Genomic DNA, 20,657 nt, shown 5'->3' with positions numbered 1-20,657 from the left:
TACATAGCACTCCTCCTCTTACACACCACTTCTCCTGTAACACATGCCAACAGCATTCCTGCTGGATGGGCTCATTAGTAGCCTCCACTCTTTGGCAGGACAAAGGATGATGGTTTTTGATGGTGGGTAGAAGAAGAAAGCAGATTTGAAACCCATCAATCCCATCATCATTATCACAGCATCAACCTTTCTTCCCACCAGTCCTGACAGAGTCTGTGCTAAGGGAGACACTTCTCAGGTGGGCAAGTTAAGCTGTACAGAGCTTTAAAGTGTCAAAACACAAAAATAACCAAGTTAATGGAGATCAGAGCAAGGCTGCAAGATGATCCTCCCCAAAAGAACAGCAGCATATTTGACATTAGACAAACAGTGCTGATAAAATCTCCTTCTCAAAGCAAAGGCAGCCATTGGGAACTAATGCAGGTACAGACAACAAATAAAGACAGACACACTCTGTATAAGTAACAACTTTATTGTAACTTGATGTGCTGAAACGCAAAAATATTTTCAGCAACAAGGTACAAAAAGTATTTCACCATTAACATCAGCTGATAAAAAAGGCTGGATGGTTTGATACGACTGTTTACATATCTGAATTCTTTATATCATTTCCACCCCAAAACAGGTCCAAATCATTTCACTGGTTTAACTTCTAAAATAGGACTCATTGATCTTAAGCCTTCAAAAACCAGGTTACAAATACAGTGAAGTTCCTTGCAAAACACTTGAAATAGTGAATTCCCTTTACAAACATAGTCCATTTACTGTAAGCAGAAGCCAAGATATGAGACTAAGTGTCTTGGCTAGCTAAGGAGCTAAGCTCTGCACTAAATACACTATTGACAATGGACAGAGGACAGGTAACATTCCATTTGTCAATTACAAAAAAAAAAAAAAAAAAAAAAAAAAGAGCAATTAAGCTTAGGAATTTTAATCAACTGTGAAATTCAACAAAATTCGACAACATTTCAGGTAGCAGTACCTCACATTTGCAATTCACTGTCTTCTATGAAACACAGTTTCGAATACTGCACATGGCTTTTATCCTCCCAAAGGAGAAGCCTTGCTGTGAGGATTTAAAAGGAACACAATCTCCATGTAGGTCCTCTACTGATCTCCTGTGCAAAGGTGAATTTTATACTAAATACTCAATGTGTAGAAAAACATCAGAACTACAGTAACCTTGTGTCCATGATTATCATGTTTTGACATACACTTATGTTGTAACAGCAAATATTATCACAATCTCACAAAAATATACCAGTACTCAACTTGTATCTGTAATATTTATTCCACTTGTTTGTGTAGTTTTTACCTCAGTGAAACTGAATTTAGGAAGCAAGAATCAACATGCAACAGAGGTCAAATGCAACTTGAACTTTTCCATCTCAATTGTGTACCAAAGAGTATTCTTCTTCACCTTTAAAAATGTTTTACAAAGACCTATCACCCTGTTAAATCATCCCTTCATTGCAACAGTTTCCTAAAAAGGCACAATGTGTTCATACTTCTGCATGCAGTAAATGGACTAGGAAATAAGGATTATTTATTGAAGCAACTTCCACCCAAAGCATCTCCTTAGGAGAGGTTTGAATGGAGAAAAAAAAAATATATATATAATACATAACAGCATTTTAACAGCAAATTGAGTCCTTATTTTTAGAAAGTCACCCTTGACAAAAAACACCACACAGTCACACACACACACACACACACGCACACACACAGGACACATGCAGGGTTCTCCCCAGAAAAGCACAGAAGTGGTGGTTCACATCTATCTGAGAGAGTAGTGTTGGCAAGCCAAAACATGGCACCTTCATACGGCATATTCCTAACCTGGAGGGAAAACCAGGGAAAACCCCCAGGATTTCAGCCTGGAAAAACCTGACCACTGATTATTCCTGATCTGCTGCACTTCCAACTGAGGCTTTAAGGGCAAGTTCTTGAGATGTGGGGAATGAAGCCAAGCTACTGAATCCAAAGGGGAAGGTTGTAATGATCAATGTCCCGTTCCAGTGAGAACACTGCATGTAGGTAATTAAAGAGGTGAATAATTAGTGCACTCACTTAAGAATACAGCAACTGCTTTACCTTTTTCTCAAGATCTGTCAGAACTTGAAAACATAAATAAATAAAGTCCAATCTAACCTGATGGGCAGAGCAGAGGGCTCTTTCCTGTTGGTGTAACACACTGCCTGGCCGAGGAGGGGACACTCTATGATATCACAGCACAGTGTCTGACTTTTTGGTACAAAGTGTGCTATTAGGCTTTAAAAAAAAAAAAAATCTAGAAATCCTTACGTTTTCCATCTGATTACTGTAAGTTGTTACTTTAGAACAGGCTGACCTGGGCAATCATTACAGCATTAAATATTCAAGTCACTTTGCACGTGAGCGCTGTGAGTTTTACAGTGATGAGGATGAGGAGCTGTAGTCCCAACACGTTACACAGTGCAGCAAAAACATGGTTTTGGAATAAACACCTTCACATCCTGTTGTGGAGAATGCTTATGAGACCTTATCTTAGATAAATATTTAAAAATGGATAAATCTCTGTAAATATATAATTTGACACCTTGTGTATTATTAAAATTTCTGATTTTACACTTTAGCCATCATAAATTTTTAGCTAGAGGGTAAGAAAAAAATTATGTTTAGAGGTTTTAGTCTTCAAAATTGGACTGGGCATTTTCTTCCAATTTACCTTTGTAAGTGATTTACTAGATGCCAAAATATAAAATTAATATATTCATTCCTCTAAAAATTTTATTCAGAGCAAGTCAGATGAATCTCAATGAAATGAGGATGGAGAAACAATCTGAAATTCTTCCTCTCTCTTCCCTGCATGACTTTTTTTAATAGGCAAGCTCAAACCCTTACGCAAAGATGTTTATAAATTAGGTGAGATCTCCTCCCATTCCCCACTGTAAAACCCAAATCTTCCCCCCCGAAAAAGAAATACAGCATATTATCACTATTACAGTAAACTCAATGCAATAACTCAGGGAACATTTAGAGTGTGCACTACTGCAGACTTTTCCTCCCAATTGTAAACAAAGCTATCAAACACTGAGGATGTTGATATTAAAGCTAAGGTTCATATAGTAAAGAACTGGCCCATGACAAGCAGTTTACAAATGTTTCATCCTTTTCACATTATGCAGAATTTCAATACCATCCACAATGCTAGTACAATAACTGAAATGCAAGACTGAGCAAGTCTCTGCTTGCAGCTACCATCTGACATTTCAGGGAACTACTCCTGGATGTGTGCACAGCCTCGCCAGGTGTTTGTGGGAGCCATGCATGTACGTCAAGATGGGAAAAATCCCCTCAAAGTTTTTACCATTCACATGCCTTTTTCAAATAAGCGAAAATATTCTGTTACTTAAATATGAAAGCTCGCAATAGCCACCTTCAATTGAGTCTTAAAAAGACATGCCTTTCTTTTCTAACAAAACTAAATCCCATGTGGCTGTGGGCATCTTAAAATGTATCTAAAAAGTTAAGCCACAATTACCTGTACCTCATTAATTCATCAAAAGCAAAATATATATGTACCACACAACATACAAAAGTTACACGTTAAAAGTGCATATTCAAAATCCATTTGGCCCATTTCCTCAATTTACATTTGGTCATTCTATGCATCCTTGACTTTTCTATGCAACCATACACTGGGATATATTTATTCCATATACAACACTATTCCTTTTCACATTGAGCTCTTTTACCTCTCGTTCAGTTCTGCATTAAATGTAAACTAATGATGGACCGTAAAGAAACACAAGCAAAAGGTTTATTCTGTGTTTCTCTTCACCGCTTGGACAGCTTTGACACACACACAATAAGCATTACAAACTGTAATGAAAATACATTTTTGGGCCAAACCATTGCATATTTGCCCCCACAATGAAAAATAAATTATGTTCAAAGCAGTATATTGCCATAAATAGCCTGTGAGCATTTGCTGAAGGTAAACAGGCTCTCCCTATATTTAGCACTTGCCTAGTGTACATGATGTGCCTCTGGTTCAAGTGCTTTTAATGAGAGGCCAGCCAAAACCTTCCACTTAGCACAGGACCAAACTATAATATTTTTCTTTTTTCTTCTGAAAATAATGGAAGATCCCTTTCAAAAATTAGTCTTCAGTTATCAACTTTACTGCATTATGGAGCTAGTGCAATCCTGCAGAGCCTAGTCAAAAAGACAAGGCACATTAAAAAATAATAATAAAAAAATCAAGATACATTAGACTATATGGACTAGAGAGTCATTGAAGATAATTTAAGGCCTTTCAGTGAATTAGAGTAATCAGTCTAATTTAAAGCTGAGGATTAAACCATAAATTATCCATCTGAAAAGCAAACAATAGGCTTTTTCAGCTTCTGTTCTGTGGACAAAGATAACAAAAACTCTTGTTATGGTTTGTGAAAACACCTCTGGACAAGGAGGAGTGGAGTCAGTCCAATTTCTCTAGAGTTCATGGAAGATTTCAGGACTGTTTTAGCCGTTTGCGTGGAATGCCAAACTGTGGACACTGTGCAGACGCCAGAGCGCGAAAGGCCTCGGCTACTAAGTGAGGGTGGGAGTGGATCATGGACTTCCAGCCTGCAGTTTCCATTATGTCTGTTGCTTGGCTGAAAACAGAAGCATTAAGAACAGTCACACCATTTTACAAACCAAATGCACACTGGAGAAGAGCAGGCAAGGCAGAAGTGCTGTAGAAGGGCAGTCAAATATTGTGGGACAGACTGAGTGCCAGGGAAGGTGCCAACAGAGAGAAGCAGCAGCTTGCAATTTGGGTATGGAAATATAATCAGATGTGGGACAAAAGGTACTTGTTCTGCTCTACTCAGTACCAGCCAGACCTCAGCTAGAGAACTGTGTCAGAATAACCACCTTGAAATTGCTCATGAGAAATAATAAAGAGGAAAACTAGAAGAAAATGAGGTCTAGTGCAGAGACAAAAAGCAAGGGAAGACACGATAATCTCATTACATAAAAGGGCATGCTCAATTTGGGGAGAGAGAAGGATGACAAGATGAATCAGCTGAAACTGCCTCAAAAATGATGTAGTTCATCTCCTAGAAAGAGCCATGAAGGCAGATTAGCTGGCTGGCTCCAGACCCCTTCACTGGGAGCCTGCAGTCTCAGTACCAGTGGAGCATATTGAGAATATTCACTCTTTTTTCAGTGCAGATGATGGGCCACATTCAAAATAGCTTTCAATGGCCACTGCTGATTTTTAACTAACACAAAAGCAACAACAGATTTCAGCAAATATCACATTGACAACCCAGGAGATAAAAAACTATGTATTTACTCAATGTATGTATTTACTTTTTGGTGAAATAATAGAAAAAAAGCAAAAAATTCACTTTGCACATGAAGAAGATTATATTGGCTGGGTTGCTTGTAACACTGACACAGGATAAATTCGTAATTTGGAACTAATATGCATCAATCCCAAGTTCCCATTCCTCTGCATTTTCAAAAGCCTTTTGTGAGCACCCTCACGCTGTTTCAGGAACATTATCAAGCATGAAGTTATCAGCTGACCTCTACACCACATGATCTCTAAACTTTGGCAGATTTCTAATGCAAGCCTTTAATCTGCTGCTGCAAGTCAGTGAAGGTAAGGGCCTTGAGAAACAATACTAAAGTTCAGACTCCCTGGTGCCCAGAGTCAGCAAATTAAGCCAGGCCCTCTCATATTATTTCCCTGAATTACTGTAGATGTTTCAGCTGAAGCAAAGATGACCGGCATGTTAACTAGCAAACATTCAAGACAGAAGTCAGCTCAGGAACTTCCAAGTCACTTGAGAAGAAATATATCAAGTAGTTACATAAATTATGATTCTGACTTATCTCTATGACTGGTATTTTACTATTTATCTTTCACCACCCACTTCTTTTCCACATCATGCTCAATCATTATGTCTGTGAAACCTCTTTTGTTTCAAGGAGAAACAATAATTTAAACGAAGTGGTACAACACAGCCTTTAAGTTCTCTGGAGATTCTGATGGTAAGAAGTAAGTGCTCCACTGGCCTTACACTGTTGGAGCCTAGCACCAGCTATTCTGCAGCTGGCTGTCTTCCACTCTGTGATTCACTTGAGCTGCTGAAATCAGTGCCAGAGCCTGAGCCACACAGCCTCAACCTATTTCCAGTGTAGGCAGGAGCCCTTAGAGTCAGAGGGACCTGACTGACGAGTTGTGTGGCCTCCAGAGCACTTGTGCTGGCATGTGAGAAGGTGCACAAACACGTCCCCAAAGGCAAAGGCAGCAACTGCCCTCCTTTCTGTGGAAATACTGCAGGCTCACACTGACCCAAGCAAGTCTCAAAACCTCACTGGGGTTATCACTCCTCCAGGCACAAACCTGGATACTCATGAGAATGGTTTTCTCTATAAAGGCTGCTTCCCTCACCTCACAGCACTATGCCCCTGGGAGATGGAATGAAAACCAGCTATTGTTAGGATCTCACACTGGAGAGCAGCTAACATTCCCTGTCATTTAGAGGGGGAGTCACAATCATAACTGGGGTAGCATCTGCTGAATCCTACTTTACTTACAGTCAGTGACAGGCCTCAGTAGTGTGGAAATGAAGCAACAGTTCTTAAGATCTGCAGTCTACTTAGCAGTGTTTGTACAGAACATCGTGGGGCAGGGAAACTTACTTGCTATTCCAGTTTTTCCCATCTTTACACCCAAGTTGTCTAAGAACACTGCACCTGCAAGAGAGAAGTCTGCTAATAATGAGAAAGTACACCAAATATAAACACAAATATATTTAGAGTCTCACAAGTATTACTTGCCTGTTAATAAAGTCTATTGCTTGTGCTTTTAGCTGTTCAGCGCTGTGCAAATCTGCGAGGATAAGAATATCAGCAACATTTTCTACCGAGAGGTTACTACAGAGTGCTTCCTCACACATCACCTTCAGCCGTTCCAGTGCATACTGGAGAGAGAGAAAAACTGCACTAATCATTCCTCAAACTCATTCCTTCTCTCCTCATCTCTACAGTTCTTAACACACTTCCACCAGCCAGGCTTGGTGCCTCCCAAGTTTAACATCAAACTGCTTCCCCACGGGTGCTGCACTGAACAGTTCTCAAATGTAACCCAGGCATCAGGCCTGGCAAAAACTAATTAGAGACCTTGCTGACAGAGTTTTTATCAAACAACAAAAATAACCCATTCAGAAGTTTTCATTTCAATTCTGCTTGGTAAGGGAGGAGGAGCAAGGAGCCAAATCAGCACTGAACAGGTTCACATCTCTAACTGAGGGACAAATAATGATACAATGGAGTTTCATCAGCTACATTGCTTAAAACAAATTTAACTTTATCCCCAATCCATCTCTGAATTTCCTAATTTCCTTCATACCTTTGCTACAGCCTACAAGAAATTTGATGGGAAAAAACTGCATTCCTATATTATATTTTGCATTAATAAACCGTGCTTTTTTTTTGAAGGATGTCACGTCTGAACAGGTTTTATTTTTATTTTCTGGTATTGCAGACAATCATATATATCAACCTTATAATAGCCAACCTTATATAATCAACCTTTTAACAGTCTCTACAGTTATCAATTATGCCCTAAATCAAGGCCAGCATGCAAAAAAACCCTTAATTGCTGAGCTGCTGTAAATCCCTTCATCTCAAAAATCACAGTAGAAAAAGTATTTGAAAGAGCAATAATTTTAAGAGTAGACAAGGTCCCAATAAAGAAGATATGAAAGATTAGAACTACTACATTTGTAGGGAAGACAGTCCAATTTCTAAAGAAATTTGATACTAAATAAATACCTGAAACACTTATCTTTAAAAAAATTTATCAACCTTCTACTGCTAAAAAAGTCTCTTCTTTCCTACCCTTCTTCATTTCTGATGAGAACTGCTTCTTCAAATTTTAAAAAAGCAAAATATATATCAAAAAATCTGAAAATAAGATTTTTTTATTTTTTAAATCAACATTCCCCAAGCAAACACCAGATTTGGGAAGTTTGGAGTCAATTACTTACTTTGTCTGCAGCTGCCAACAAATTGTCAGCCATTTTTTCAAGGTTTGGTGCTTTTCCTGTGTAAATGAATCTCATCATTTCTTTAAAAACTTCAGGGTCTACATCATTTATTTCTACACGATTCTGGTAAAGAAGAAGAAGAATCAATAGAAGTCTTTGGAAATTAGCTACAATTTCAAAGTGAATATTAAATATCGTCAGCAAGCATGCTACAAGTTTTCATTCACCATCTATCGCACAAAATCCTTACAAATTTAAGGTAACATTCAACAATGTTAAGCTGAAAGCAATAAAAAAGCTCTTAAAACTTAGGTAGAAATCAGTCGGAAAAGTTCCAGCAATAAAAAGTAATTGCAATTTTTTTCCTAGAAATGCATAACTCTGCAGTCTATCACACAGACTGTACATAAAAATCAAGACAGTTTCAGGAATATTAAAAAATGCTTCTGAGCTTCCAACACAAAGACAATGTGTTTGGAATATCAGAAGTCAGAGCAGCAGACAGAACAAATTGAGCCATTCTTGGCTCAACTTAAACTGAGTCAACACAGCCCAGGTTTTGTTCTGAGAATCCAAAAAGCAAACACATTGAACTGACATCACAGAGCTGAAGATTGCCATAATACAACAGTGCCATTGCAAGCTTGACCAATCCTATAACAGTATCCCCCTATAAGCAACTAAAGAAGTGGGAAATTACGTCAAAGATGTAGAAGCAAACACCAGACTTCTGAAAGGACTATAAAAATCCCAGGCACAGGAGATGTGCGTGGTCTGGTTTCCTGTCAGGATCTAGGAGGAGGGCTGCACGGGACATCCACTGCTGATGAAGGCAAAGGCCTGGCATGGCACATTACTCAAGCTGCGCCATGTTTGGGTTTCTTTCAGTCCAGGAACCTCAATAAAATGTTCCCAATACTCCTCTTCCAAACTGGAGAGGTGCTGGGAAGTAAAGTGACCCTCAGCTGTACCACAGCACCACGTTCACCCAATGTGTTTGTGCACACAAGTGGCATTTTGCAGTTTTCAAACCCAAATTATGATCGTCTATCATAACCCTTTTGTGAGGTGATGAGTTCCCCACCTTTTCATGGATTCTGCCCATAACCAACCCACTTTTGATAATTCTTCTTCAAGAAAGACACAAACAGCTCCTCGCCATGGGAGACATGGAGTGCATAAAAGCAGAAGCAGCGCTTTGCTGATTAAGAAACCATCCATCCAAAACACTTACACAGGTCAAGTGCCTGCAGAAGCTGTGAATGAAAAGGTGTTCCACTGCCTGAGGGCTTAATTCCAGTCATAATCCACCTCTTGTTCCTTGGTTACCATAAAAAACACTTCAATACTCTACAGCAAAACCTTAGTCAAGTCAATCAGCTGATAGGAAGAGAAACTGAGGCAAAAAGGGGGCAGAGATTACCAGGTCAATTACACCAGTAGCTGATGTTTGAAAACATTATCTAGGGCAGATGCAAGTACCTGAAAAAATCCAAATCCTCCAGCACCTCTCCACTCTTTCTACACAAATTCCCTCAGAACTCACCAGGGGAGGTTCAGGAACCATCCCTCATGCACCATAAGAACCCTCATCCTCCTCAGTCTGCTTTGCCTCAAGTTTTCTGCAGTGTTTTCCTCTTTCACAAGGTACAAATATGTATATGCAACATTTTCAGTAAAGCTTACCTTTTTGCTTTCCTCCATTTCATGTTCAAACATTGCATTAAAAACTGGAGATCGTGCTGTATCAAGAGAAGTAAATATTGAATATAATCAAATTTTAAACTTACAGCGATTTAAATTACAAAATAATAGCAATACAAAAGTAGAAAGTACCTGCAAGGACAGATTTATGAGCTTTGAATTCTTGTCCTCCTACATAAAAACTGCAATCTGTAAATCTTGTTGTTTCCCAGAGATTCCCTAAATCTTCTGCTAGTCGACATTCAGGTACCTTCAAAGTGTTTGTATTAGACTGTCCTGATATATTTACTGAGTCTTGGACCACGCTTACCTAACAGAAAATCACAGCAAGACAACTCCTTCATAACTGAATGCCAACAACAATTAAATCACAGTACCTATTGCTAAAATTCCAACAATTCCAAAGCAAAGCAAAAAAACAGTGAAGCTTCTGGCATTAGGCCAGAACCAAAAACCAGTGCTTTACAGTTTACTTTTAAGTAACATAAAAAAATAGGGCTTACTTAGAGACTCTAATATTGTGTACTTATCCAACCAAAACAAAAAGAGAGCACAATACCACATGCCACCTGACAGAAATGCCAACATAAATAAGGACAGATACAGTTCTTGGAAAACCAGTGGGAACAAAAACAAGTTAATGCTATTTCAGAGTTAAATTAACAGTTCAACACTTCACCCATCTCAGTAAAATATACACAATATACAATTGCATACAGATCATCAGGATCACATGGTCACAAAAAAGTTTCAGAAGAATAATCTGTAGAATTTTTCAATAAGCTATCCCTTATTGTACTGACAGTTATGTTTACACATCAACTGCAGTGTGATAATGCAAACTAAGTGCAAGTAACAGCTCCTTCATTATTTTGTTTTACTTAGTCCAGATGAGGCAGGAACCACAAGTAATTGTTTTCCAAACAAGATTAAAAGCCATTATACTTTCAAAATACAAGGTGTAGTAGGTAACTTCAGTAATGAAATGCGTTCTCACAAGATGCAACTTCTGTAGAGAACCAGTTAAGAAAAGTGAAATATATGCATTTGAAGTGAATCTTCTGGCATTATTCCCATTTAAGTCTTTCATACAAGAATTGAACAAGACAGCAGCACTCTTTGCTGCTTTTTCAGTTATCTTCACATACTAAGTCATTTTAATCAGTGTGTTGGGAAAACAGAAGAGCTAAGCAGGTTTTGCTTCTCTTGTCTGAGAGCACAGACCTGAGAATAAAACCTTTATAACGATCCATACTACAAGATTTTGATCACTCCATCTCCCAAATACAGAAAATTAGGATTAGATCTTAAGAGAAAATGCTGATACTGCTAGGGTCAGGGTTTTGGTTGATTTCCAAAGGCATCTGGAATAAATCTGGCATAAAGCAAAAACAGCACAGCTCAGCTTCACAGAAAGTTGGAGCACTGTAAGCCAAACTCCAGACCAGAAGAGGAGGAGGATGATCCAATTATGACAGCAGCTTGGGGATTTGAATCACTGCCTAATTCCCTGTATCATCTCATATTCCCTTGTGAATAAAAGAAATTCCTTTTTATTCTTCCACCTTAAAAGAAGAGGAGAAACCCAAAGCACAGCAAAATTCCCCTTTCACAGTTAGACTGCACATTTATAACATTGAAAAAAATCTATAGAGCTATTTCCCAGTTTTCACACACACAGTGATTTCAGGAGATATACATACACACAAAGGAAGTTTTAGCTTAGCCAAGCTCATCTTCTGTTGCCAGAGGAGAGTTCTGCTTTTCCAGAGCCTTGACTCAAAGTTCATGGTCCCAGTTGTCCACACAGCATCCTCCTGTTAGCTACAGTCAGTGCCTAGGGAAAGTCATCTACACACTTTATGTGCACTTAAACTGATCTCTGACCTTCCAAACTTCTGGTTTAGAATGGTTTCTAATACATACTGAGAGCCGTGCAACACAACAATTTGCTACAGGTCATCTTTTTAAGATATAACCCAAGCAAAGTTTTAATTCCAATCTCCCCCACCCGAGTGACCTGGCGTGTATTGTCCTTTAAAGATTCTAAATACAAAGGCTTACAGGGGGTCTGCTCTTTCATATCTCAGTCCAACAGGCATGCCATAAATCAAGTGCATCCTCTTCTTATTTATAATTTATCTAAATAAAGCTGAAATCCAATCAAGTTAATCCCATATAACTATTGAAAACTTATCAACTTGAAGAAGTTCTGTGTGATGACACTTAACACGGATAATGTCCATGATTTTCTTGATTTTGAATCTGTCGTAGTCTAATGATAAGGGTGATATAAATGATTCCTTGGACTGCTAAGGCAGGTAAGAGATCTGTGAAAGCAGAGAACATTCTATTCCATTAGCAAATGGAACAACTGCAAGGCTTCAGTACTTTCAGATTATATGGAAAGGGAGAATTCTGTCAGAGATCAGTGTGCCCAAAAATCTGAGGCTGTACTTAATCACTAGTTTCTGCTGGCAGCACCATTCTTCACAAAATATTAAACTTAACAGCCCTTCAGGTCCCATCCAAAGGCATATCCAGCTGATCTTGAGAACCTCTGGTAACACAGAATGAATATCTTTGCTGCTAAAGACAATCAAATAATCTTCCTGCAAGCCAACAGGAAGAAGGGCCACCAACAGTCAGTTATCATAGACCTTCACTAAATACCTGCTACATCTGACAAGTTTTATCAAGGCAAGTGCAATACTTAAGAAATGGTAAGTCAGTTTTCTAAACAGGAAACAAGTAGGAAGGCAAAGATGGAAATTAGAGCCTAACAGTAAAGTTTTAAAAGGACAAAAACTTCAGGCTTGTCTATAGAAACAGGTCCTTCAAACAACACCTGTCATTTCTAAGGACCGCTGAAGACCTGGTATCACACATCCAAAGAAAGAAATTCTTAAAATATTTAGATTTTCAAGTTTTTCCTTCACCCTGAAACAAGCCAGAAGTTATTTTAACATGTTCACTGTGAAAATGTTTTACTTCCTTCTACATTTTTAACCAGGGTAGGTCCAACACTTCACAAAAGCCACTCACATTAAAACATCAAGACATTTTGTAGGGAAACACAGCTAAATTCAGTGATTAGCATCAGAATTTAAATAACAGTATTTCTCTGTGGAAATTCAGTATTTCTTCTACTTATATTTTTTAAACAAACCTAATCTCTAAAATTAGAGTGATCTATTCCTAAACCAAATGCTACTTTTAAGAGCTGCTCATTTACATCAAAGTGCTCATTAGGAGGACAACTTAAGAAGAGAAAATACTCAAAAGTATCTTTACAGAACCATAAAACACTTGTTATATCTGCTTTTATCACCCAAATAATTGTATTCATAACAAATTTATCATGCAGCTAATTTAACTTGTCTAAGTGAAAATAAGATGCACTATATTTGCAGTATCTAGTCTCAAGGGCCACATTTCAATTATTCTTCCTACCCAGCATAATGACATATAATTAAATTGTAATCTTGCCAAGACAATTTTACACGTTTCCTGTAAATACACAGATCAAAGCAAACTTATTAGCAGTTAGAGCATCTATCATCCTCCTAAGTCACTAATCACTTTATGGCAGCCCAGATAACCAGCCAATATATATTCAACATACACTCCACTTACACTGCTACTTTCTCTGCTTTCCATTTTTAACACCAAGTAAGCTTTTTACTGAAATTTAGTATGAAAATTTAGGTTATGTGTCGGAGCCTTCCCCGGATTGGGGTGACTCCGGCTGGTGGTGAAGTCTCTCCTCCAACCCGTGCCTTCAAAGAAAGACTCAGCAGTCTTCAGTCGTCCGGTCTCAAGGCAGTTTATTGCATGTTATCTCAAGGCACACAGACTCCCTGACATTGTCCCTGACTCTGTCTGTCCCCGTCTCTGGCTGTCTCCTCTCTCCCCTCCCCGAGGGGCTGGTGCCATCTTTTATATCACATATTACGTATTAGGTGTTTATAGTTTTTCCCCAATGCCTACTACCTATGTTGAACAGTGACTTTCTACTCTAAACCAATCTGTGAGTGCCAACATCACCAAGAACATGGAGAATAGGAAGAAGAAAGAAGGAGGACAGGGCACGCCCAAATCCCTCCATCTTAGAACCTCTGACCCCCATGTACAAACCTTAGACCCCCCTGTACAAGGCCTAAAACCCCCCTGTACAGCACTAAAAAATCCTACCATTCACCTTGTGACTACTTCTATTATAATATCTAAACTTTTGTGATTTCTTGTTCTTCCTGCAAAGTTGGTAAATTGTTCCATGGGTCAAGCTCAAGACCACAGGGGTCCCTGGCCGCCTGCCAGGGTCTCAGAGGCCTCTGCCCTGAGCCCAGAACATCCAAGAGTGTCTGAGGGACACCTTGGGTTCCGACAGTTATGGACATAAATAGAAGAAGGGACCCACAATACACCATGAAGTTAAATTTATACCACCGCTCTCAATGTTAATTTTCAGTATCAAGCACACCTTCTACAAGATACTTCCATTCGCTCAGAAAATAAAATGTAACAATTAGTCAAAAAATAAAGTGTTTAATTTACCAGAAAGACCTGTTCATTGGTTAAAGCTATCAATTAGGATATTAAAGGAATATGAATTCTGACGATCAGTTGGGTTTTCTTTTATAATGTGAACCAGTGGATAAGCACTGGATAATGCTCATCCAGTGAAAACCAATCCTCTAATTCTACATACAACTTCTTTAAATAAAAGTGACCTCAGTAAAACAGCATTTCTCTAGACAGCACACACCAGCCACCTCTGGCATAAATAACTCTACAGTCAATTCTGATGTAACTGTGGCAAATTCATTGAGAAGTCCAGCAGTTTACAAGTGATCAATTCAATATTCCACACCTCAGTGTACAAGCACCAAAAAATAAAATAAAATGTAACACAGACAAAGCAATGTATATTTTACCAAGTTTATAGTTTTCAGAAGACAATTTTAGAGTATGATACTTTTCAAATCAACATAAATCTCTATTTATTAGAGCAGGAAACATTTTATTTAAAACTTTATTACTTAAAAATTAATACCCACCTCACAAAATAATGTAAGCTTGTCATCTGGTAGAAGACCATTAGCTTCATCTAGTAAAAAATCTCTTCGGATAAATTTTTTAAACCCCCAGTCCTTGCCTTGCACAAATCGATATGCTCTTTGGCTTTCTGATAAAAAATTGTGTACAAATAGAGCAAGTTAAAGGAAAATACTAACAAATAGCACCTAATTCCACATCAAGATTAAGTGTTAATAAAAAAATTAATCAGTTTCATACATTTGGATCATGTATCACATTTCTAAAAAACACAGAACTGATTAAAACCTTTTTAATATTGTAATGGTGTTATTTTATAAAACACTTGAAAGAACTTGGTGGAGCACAATTTGTGATTTGAACCATATCCTCTCATTAGATCTCTCAGGCACCATCCAGCACAAGGAGTTTTTCAGTGAGTGTTTAAGAATGCCAATGTGTCAAAACAGGAATTGTTCAGAGGGAAGCACCATTACAATGAATTTGTCATCACAAACCCATCCTGACAACGCTCTGCAGTTGTCATAACAATCTGGTTTGACTTCTTCCTGAAATGGAAAATCTTGTTTCACAGGTTGAAATTATTTTGAAATACAGTAAGAGCATTAAAATAGCAAGACAGAAATGAAAGCTTTCAACTACTAAACTATCTTTTGGTCATAAAATATATTAATTATATTTATCTTTTGGCCCTAGTTATAAGAATTTTTTTTTTAATCCATCAGATTTGTTGTGACCACACAACTTTTTTTTTCTAAAGCTCACAGCCAAAAAAAGAATTCCCATAGTCATCTCAGTGCAAACACATGTAAATTCAGTAAGATCACACATTTTACATGGCTGGTTGACTGAAAAGTGGCCACTTGTTGCCCAAATCAAACCACAGGAAAGAGCACCCTACACTTAAAGTAAAATATGTGAAGGAGGTTATTTGGGAATGGCCTTGAGAACCTAAGTAGAATAAAGCACATTCTGAATTAAATTTAGAAAAATTGTTCAAAATTAAGACAGCAAGAATACTGAAATACGAGCAGAGGGGGAAGTGGGAAGGGATCTCATGAAGAGTTCTTTACGAAAGAACTTTTCTTTCATTCCAAAAAAGCTGGGCAAGAAACACATCACCATCTCATTTGCTGTACACAGAGATGCTTCAGCCTTCCAGAGAGCACTTTAGAAGTTTAAGTCAGAAGTTTGCAATAAAAGCAAAGTTTTTCATGACAGAATCTGTTAAAATATCCTTCCTTCTATAGCTTCCAAAATAAAGCCAGCAGCAAAGCCAGACTTCCCTACACTATTGACCTTGGCAGCACCCCTGGAACACACTGGAGCATGTACTACAGAAAATACACACGTGTCACACACTGCCCTCACCTCCAAGAGCTGGAACAATTATATTCAGAGCAGCTCTTCACCAGGATTATATCAAGCAAAATATCCTGTAGATATTTTCACTGTATTTTCAGAATACACTGAAGAGCCTGCCAGGAGCTGCCACTGCAGGAGGTGTGAGGTCTCTGTCCCTGTCACCTCACCACACTCCTGCATCAACAAGCCCTTGCCCGTGCAGAGCACAGCAGCAGAGGGAAATGCACTCCCTGAAGTGCAGTGTGGGCTTTGAGGGCAACAGCACAAACACACAACACCGCTCACATTTGAAAACTTGTATACCAAGTTAAAAAATAACGTTTTAAAAAAATATTGTCTAGTTTTTTTGGCATCTGGATTTGTGTTTTCACACTTTTACCAACTTTTAACCTCATTACACTGAATTAAAAGAAAAAAAAACTCAGAAATTCACGTTCCCAAAAACGTTCACAAATTTCTTTTCTAGATTCAGCCCAATTCTTTACTCTGCAGACTTAGATTTTACTCTTAGCAGCAACAACCAGCGTTAACCCCCAAAATTAAGAACAAAAATAGAGCACAACAAAAGTGCAAATGTATTTTTCTTCTAATAAAGTTAAAATGTTAGTTCATTATCTGTTTCATACATAGCTTCATCCCTTGAAGCAGCAGCCTATGCATGAGAATTATCAATTTACAAGGGACATTGGAAGTGGGGCATCATTTTCCTGTCTCAGTGAATACACAGCACCCACAGAAGCAGATGGCAAATGGCTGGAGAGTCCAAGAAATAAGACTTCTGTTGGTAATTTCCCAAAGTGAAAAGATATTTATAACTCCTGTGGTGCCAAACACAGCACAGCTACTATTGCAGAAGCTGCAGACACACCCACTCACAGGATTTTTAGCACTGCAGTGGATGATGAACCAGCAGAGTTGATGGGTCAGGATCTGGGTGTTTCCTACAGACTGGTCAGGAACAAACAAGTCACTGGAGATTGGGGTCCTGAGAGACAACAAATCAACAAGAACCCACAGTGAACCCCTAAGGCAAAGGGCCAGCAGGACCTGGCTAGAAACTAAAATAGATTGCCCAGATAAGCTGTGGAATCTCCATCCTTGGAGATCTCAAAGCACCACAAGTCCCAAGGAAACTGCTCAGACTGACCCTGAGCCTCCAGAGCTCCTGTGCAAACTCAACAATTCTGTGCTTCTATGATTATCTCCAAAAAGGTTTTGATGCAGATTCACATTTTATTACAAATACCAATCCACTCCAGGACTGTGTCAAGTCCAAATGACTCTCCAAATGTACCCAAGTGTAGCTTTGCTCATATAAGCTCCAGAAGAGGAAGTTTGGGACTGAAGAAACCACCACCATTAGTAGAGTGAAACGTGCATGTGAAACATATGTATTTACCTTCCTTCCAAAGAGTCCAATAATTTATTTTTTACATTTGAACTCAGTTCTGTAGATTTAATTTGAATATTACAAGTGGGCCTAGTTACTTAAGGAGAAGTAGTGTGAGCTTTGGGTATAAACACTGCAGAACTACAGACTTCTTGTAAGAAATGCAGAACTTGCAACAAAATAGGACCTGAAACATCTCTTAAGTCCTGGAGTAGAAGAAAGGAAGAAAAATAGATATTCTTCATATACAGGACTTGCAGCAGAACAAATTCAGTGGAGATGAGCATTAAATGATTCACTTCCACAAGAATCCCAGCTTTCCCAAAAAGACTTCCCAATGAAGGTCATGCTCACAAGTTTGAAACTAAGAGCCTTCCACATAATTTTCATATCAACAAAACTATTAAATCAAATCACCAGTTATTTCAAAGTCTTCTAATTCCCTGGGTACATGGGATACGTTTTTAAACTGATTACAGTGTAAATCAGCTGAAATAGACCAAAATATTGTAAAGGATGCCTAAAAAATTCCAGCCATGTCTGCTTATCCTATTTAACAATGGAAATCAAACACTTCCAATGTAGCTACAAACAAACAAATCCACCTCTACTAACAGGAAACAAGAATAATCTGCTGGAAAAACTAAGTGACAAGGACCTGGAGTGACAGCAGTTGGCAATGTGCTGTAATTTATACTGCTCAGGATTGAATTAACATAGCTCAGTGATCAGAAACGTGTGAAATATGAACAGGATTTTATGATTATATTTCTAAAACGAAATTTTTAAAAAGTATTTTAAAAGTTTATTTCAATATTAAATTCTGCTCTCAACTGAAAAAAAATACATTGCTGATGTTCTTACAAAACCACATTAATATTCCCTTACCCATTGCTTTTGTTTCTTCTCTTTTAGCATTCAGCAAGGAAAATTTGAATTTTGCTCTGACTTCACTTTTTGGACAACTGACTAAAAGCAAATACAATGACAAGTAGTCTTTGCTTTCATCATCTAATCCCTTTGGATTCACTCTCAGGCACCTGAAAAAAATGGAGAAATTGTAATTTTTTAATGGTACCCAGAATAAATTCAGAAATACTTTTACAAGACACAATCATAAATGCTACTGAAATAAATGTTTCCTTTGTGACTGCTGACATTTTGAAACTAGAATCAATCCATACCTACAGTAACCCTCCAAGAAGTGCCCAAGTTTTAATATTTATTTTAATTTAACTTTACAATTTTTGTGAGCAAAATAACCCAAAAACGAAACCCAAAGCACTTGCTCAAGTAAAGACCTTACCACTTCATTTTGTCATTTGGCCCTGATGAAAATGTAGAACTCTTTAAAACTTCACCCATTTCTTCGCGGCAAAAACTGAAGTTATTAATGGTCCACATGTATGAAAATTTTACTACTTTAACCTGAACAAAAGATCAGAAAATGTTAAGAAAATTTAACTTACGTATCAAGCGTTAACTATGAGAACTACTTAGCTTGTCAGCCATACTTTTTCAATACGGTAATAACTTTAGTTTTTTTTAACAATTATTATGACAATAATAGAAAATGAAGCCATTGGAATTTATGTAGATTACCTGGGTGTAACACCAGCTTTCAGCCACAGGTCCACTGGACATCTCCCCAGGAGGAGGTGGGGTGGGAACCCTTGACATTGCCACTTATTGCAGGTTTATAGTATCAAGAGAGCAATCCAAGCTTCAGTAATTCTCCTAAAAAAAGTAATTTATACATTTTGTTCACCCCTTTTCGGTGTGGGAAATACAAAAACTCATATTACTGTGTTTACTAAATGATGCATCTGAAAATTAAACCTGAAAAGAGGACAATGGCCCTGCTGGGTGTCACACATTTAACAACCACTAGTACTCAAAACCTGCAGGCTGAGCCCTTGCAAAATAATTTATAAAAATAAGCACCTCTGCATCACACACCACCACTAATGACAATATTTCAACACTCCCTTTGCAAATTACCACTTTGGCCACTCCAGAAGCGTTATAACTTTCTTCAGGCTCTCCTCCTCTGACTTGCAGAGTACCCAGAGCACTCAGTTATTAGTACAGTGCCTTAGGTTTTCACCCAGCCATAATTCATAAGAACACTCAGCCACCTGTGAGCAGAACAGGTTCACACAACCCTGAGATTTCTGAATGGAGGGTAGGAAATCAGACCTGCATTTCCAGCAGTATTTTCTTTCACAGATCTTTAACAGACACAGCTGAAGAACTATAATCACCACAACCATGCTCATTCCTTCTCAGAGGACAAAGCCAGAAAAGTTTCACTCATCCCCCAACAACAAATAAAGCGATTTTGTCATGAACTCCCACCCCCTAACAGAGCAGTGCAGCTCCTCCTGCCCACCAGGAACTGAGTCACTTGCCCAGATCCCCACACCTGGCTACACAGCAGTAATTGGCCATGGCTAATGAAAGAAGGTGGGCAGTGAGAGGGCAGCTCTAGGTTCCTGGCTGGCTCTCCTTTAAGGGAGGGTTTGCTGTCAGCTGTGAACAGTTTCCTGTCACAAGCACAGCCTCTCACTTAAGCCGCTTCATTAAATTGCTAAAAAAGTGAAATGAACCTTGATCAAACCAGAAAAAAATCAATTATTTCTGCCACAAAACATTTTCTATTGATACAGAAAGTTTTTTCAAACATATCCTGCTATCACTTAAAAGCAACCATCTTTCTGCAACATTTGACTGCTTCACTGTACAGCTCTTTTTAGCTGTGACAGAACAGCATTAATTGTCTTCCTCAAAAGATGTGATTGCACATCACATGACGGAACTCTCCAGGGATGGAGCAACACTTAGAAACAAGGTTTTATGCAAACATTGGTAAAAAGACACTGCAAGAGCACGTACAATTCAGTCATGATGTAACAAGTTCATTATTCCTACAGGAAGAACTCTGCTCTGTGAAATGCTGTGATCCTCACTGGATGTTTTGTCCCCTGCCTTTCTGGTACTGTTTCTCACTCATGGTATGAAGCAGCCCTTCCACATCAAAGCCTGCTGACAGGTGATTGCTCTGAATCACAGACGTATAAGAGCTTGAAAAGAAAGCTAACTCT

The 20,657-nt window shown here is 38.3% G+C and overlaps 1 protein-coding gene across 4 annotated transcripts in view; it reads right to left on the bottom strand.

Moving 5' to 3' along the window:
* SPOPL (speckle type BTB/POZ protein like) overlaps positions 1 to 20,657 on the bottom strand; it is a 130,025-nt gene that overhangs the window by 95,865 nt on the left and 13,503 nt on the right. For 3 of the 4 annotated variants that reach the window (XR_008437864.1, XM_053982283.1, XM_053982284.1), the window contains exons 2-10: positions 19,156 to 19,290; positions 18,860 to 18,981; positions 18,442 to 18,593; positions 14,801 to 14,928; positions 9,873 to 10,050; positions 9,723 to 9,778; positions 8,037 to 8,159; positions 6,826 to 6,968; positions 6,688 to 6,741 (exon numbers count right to left, since the gene is read on the bottom strand). Coding sequence is in view for 3 of the 4 variants with exons in the window: in XM_053982283.1 (XP_053838258.1) it covers positions 6,688 to 6,741; positions 6,826 to 6,968; positions 8,037 to 8,159; positions 9,723 to 9,778; positions 9,873 to 10,050; positions 14,801 to 14,928; positions 18,442 to 18,593; positions 18,860 to 18,981; positions 19,156 to 19,233 (1,034 nt within the window). In the remaining variant the exon portion in view is untranslated. Of the gene's footprint in view, positions 1 to 456; positions 4,644 to 6,687; positions 6,742 to 6,825; positions 6,969 to 8,036; positions 8,160 to 9,722; positions 9,779 to 9,872; positions 10,051 to 14,800; positions 14,929 to 18,441; positions 18,594 to 18,859; positions 18,982 to 19,155; positions 19,291 to 20,657 lie in introns of those variants that run through there. The other variant, XM_053982281.1, reaches the window with a different exon arrangement.

This window comes from Vidua macroura, chromosome 7, assembly GCF_024509145.1.
Source record: "Vidua macroura isolate BioBank_ID:100142 chromosome 7, ASM2450914v1, whole genome shotgun sequence".
NCBI lineage: Eukaryota > Metazoa > Chordata > Aves > Passeriformes > Viduidae > Vidua > Vidua macroura.
This window is presented reverse-complemented; position numbering and strand designations above follow the sequence as displayed.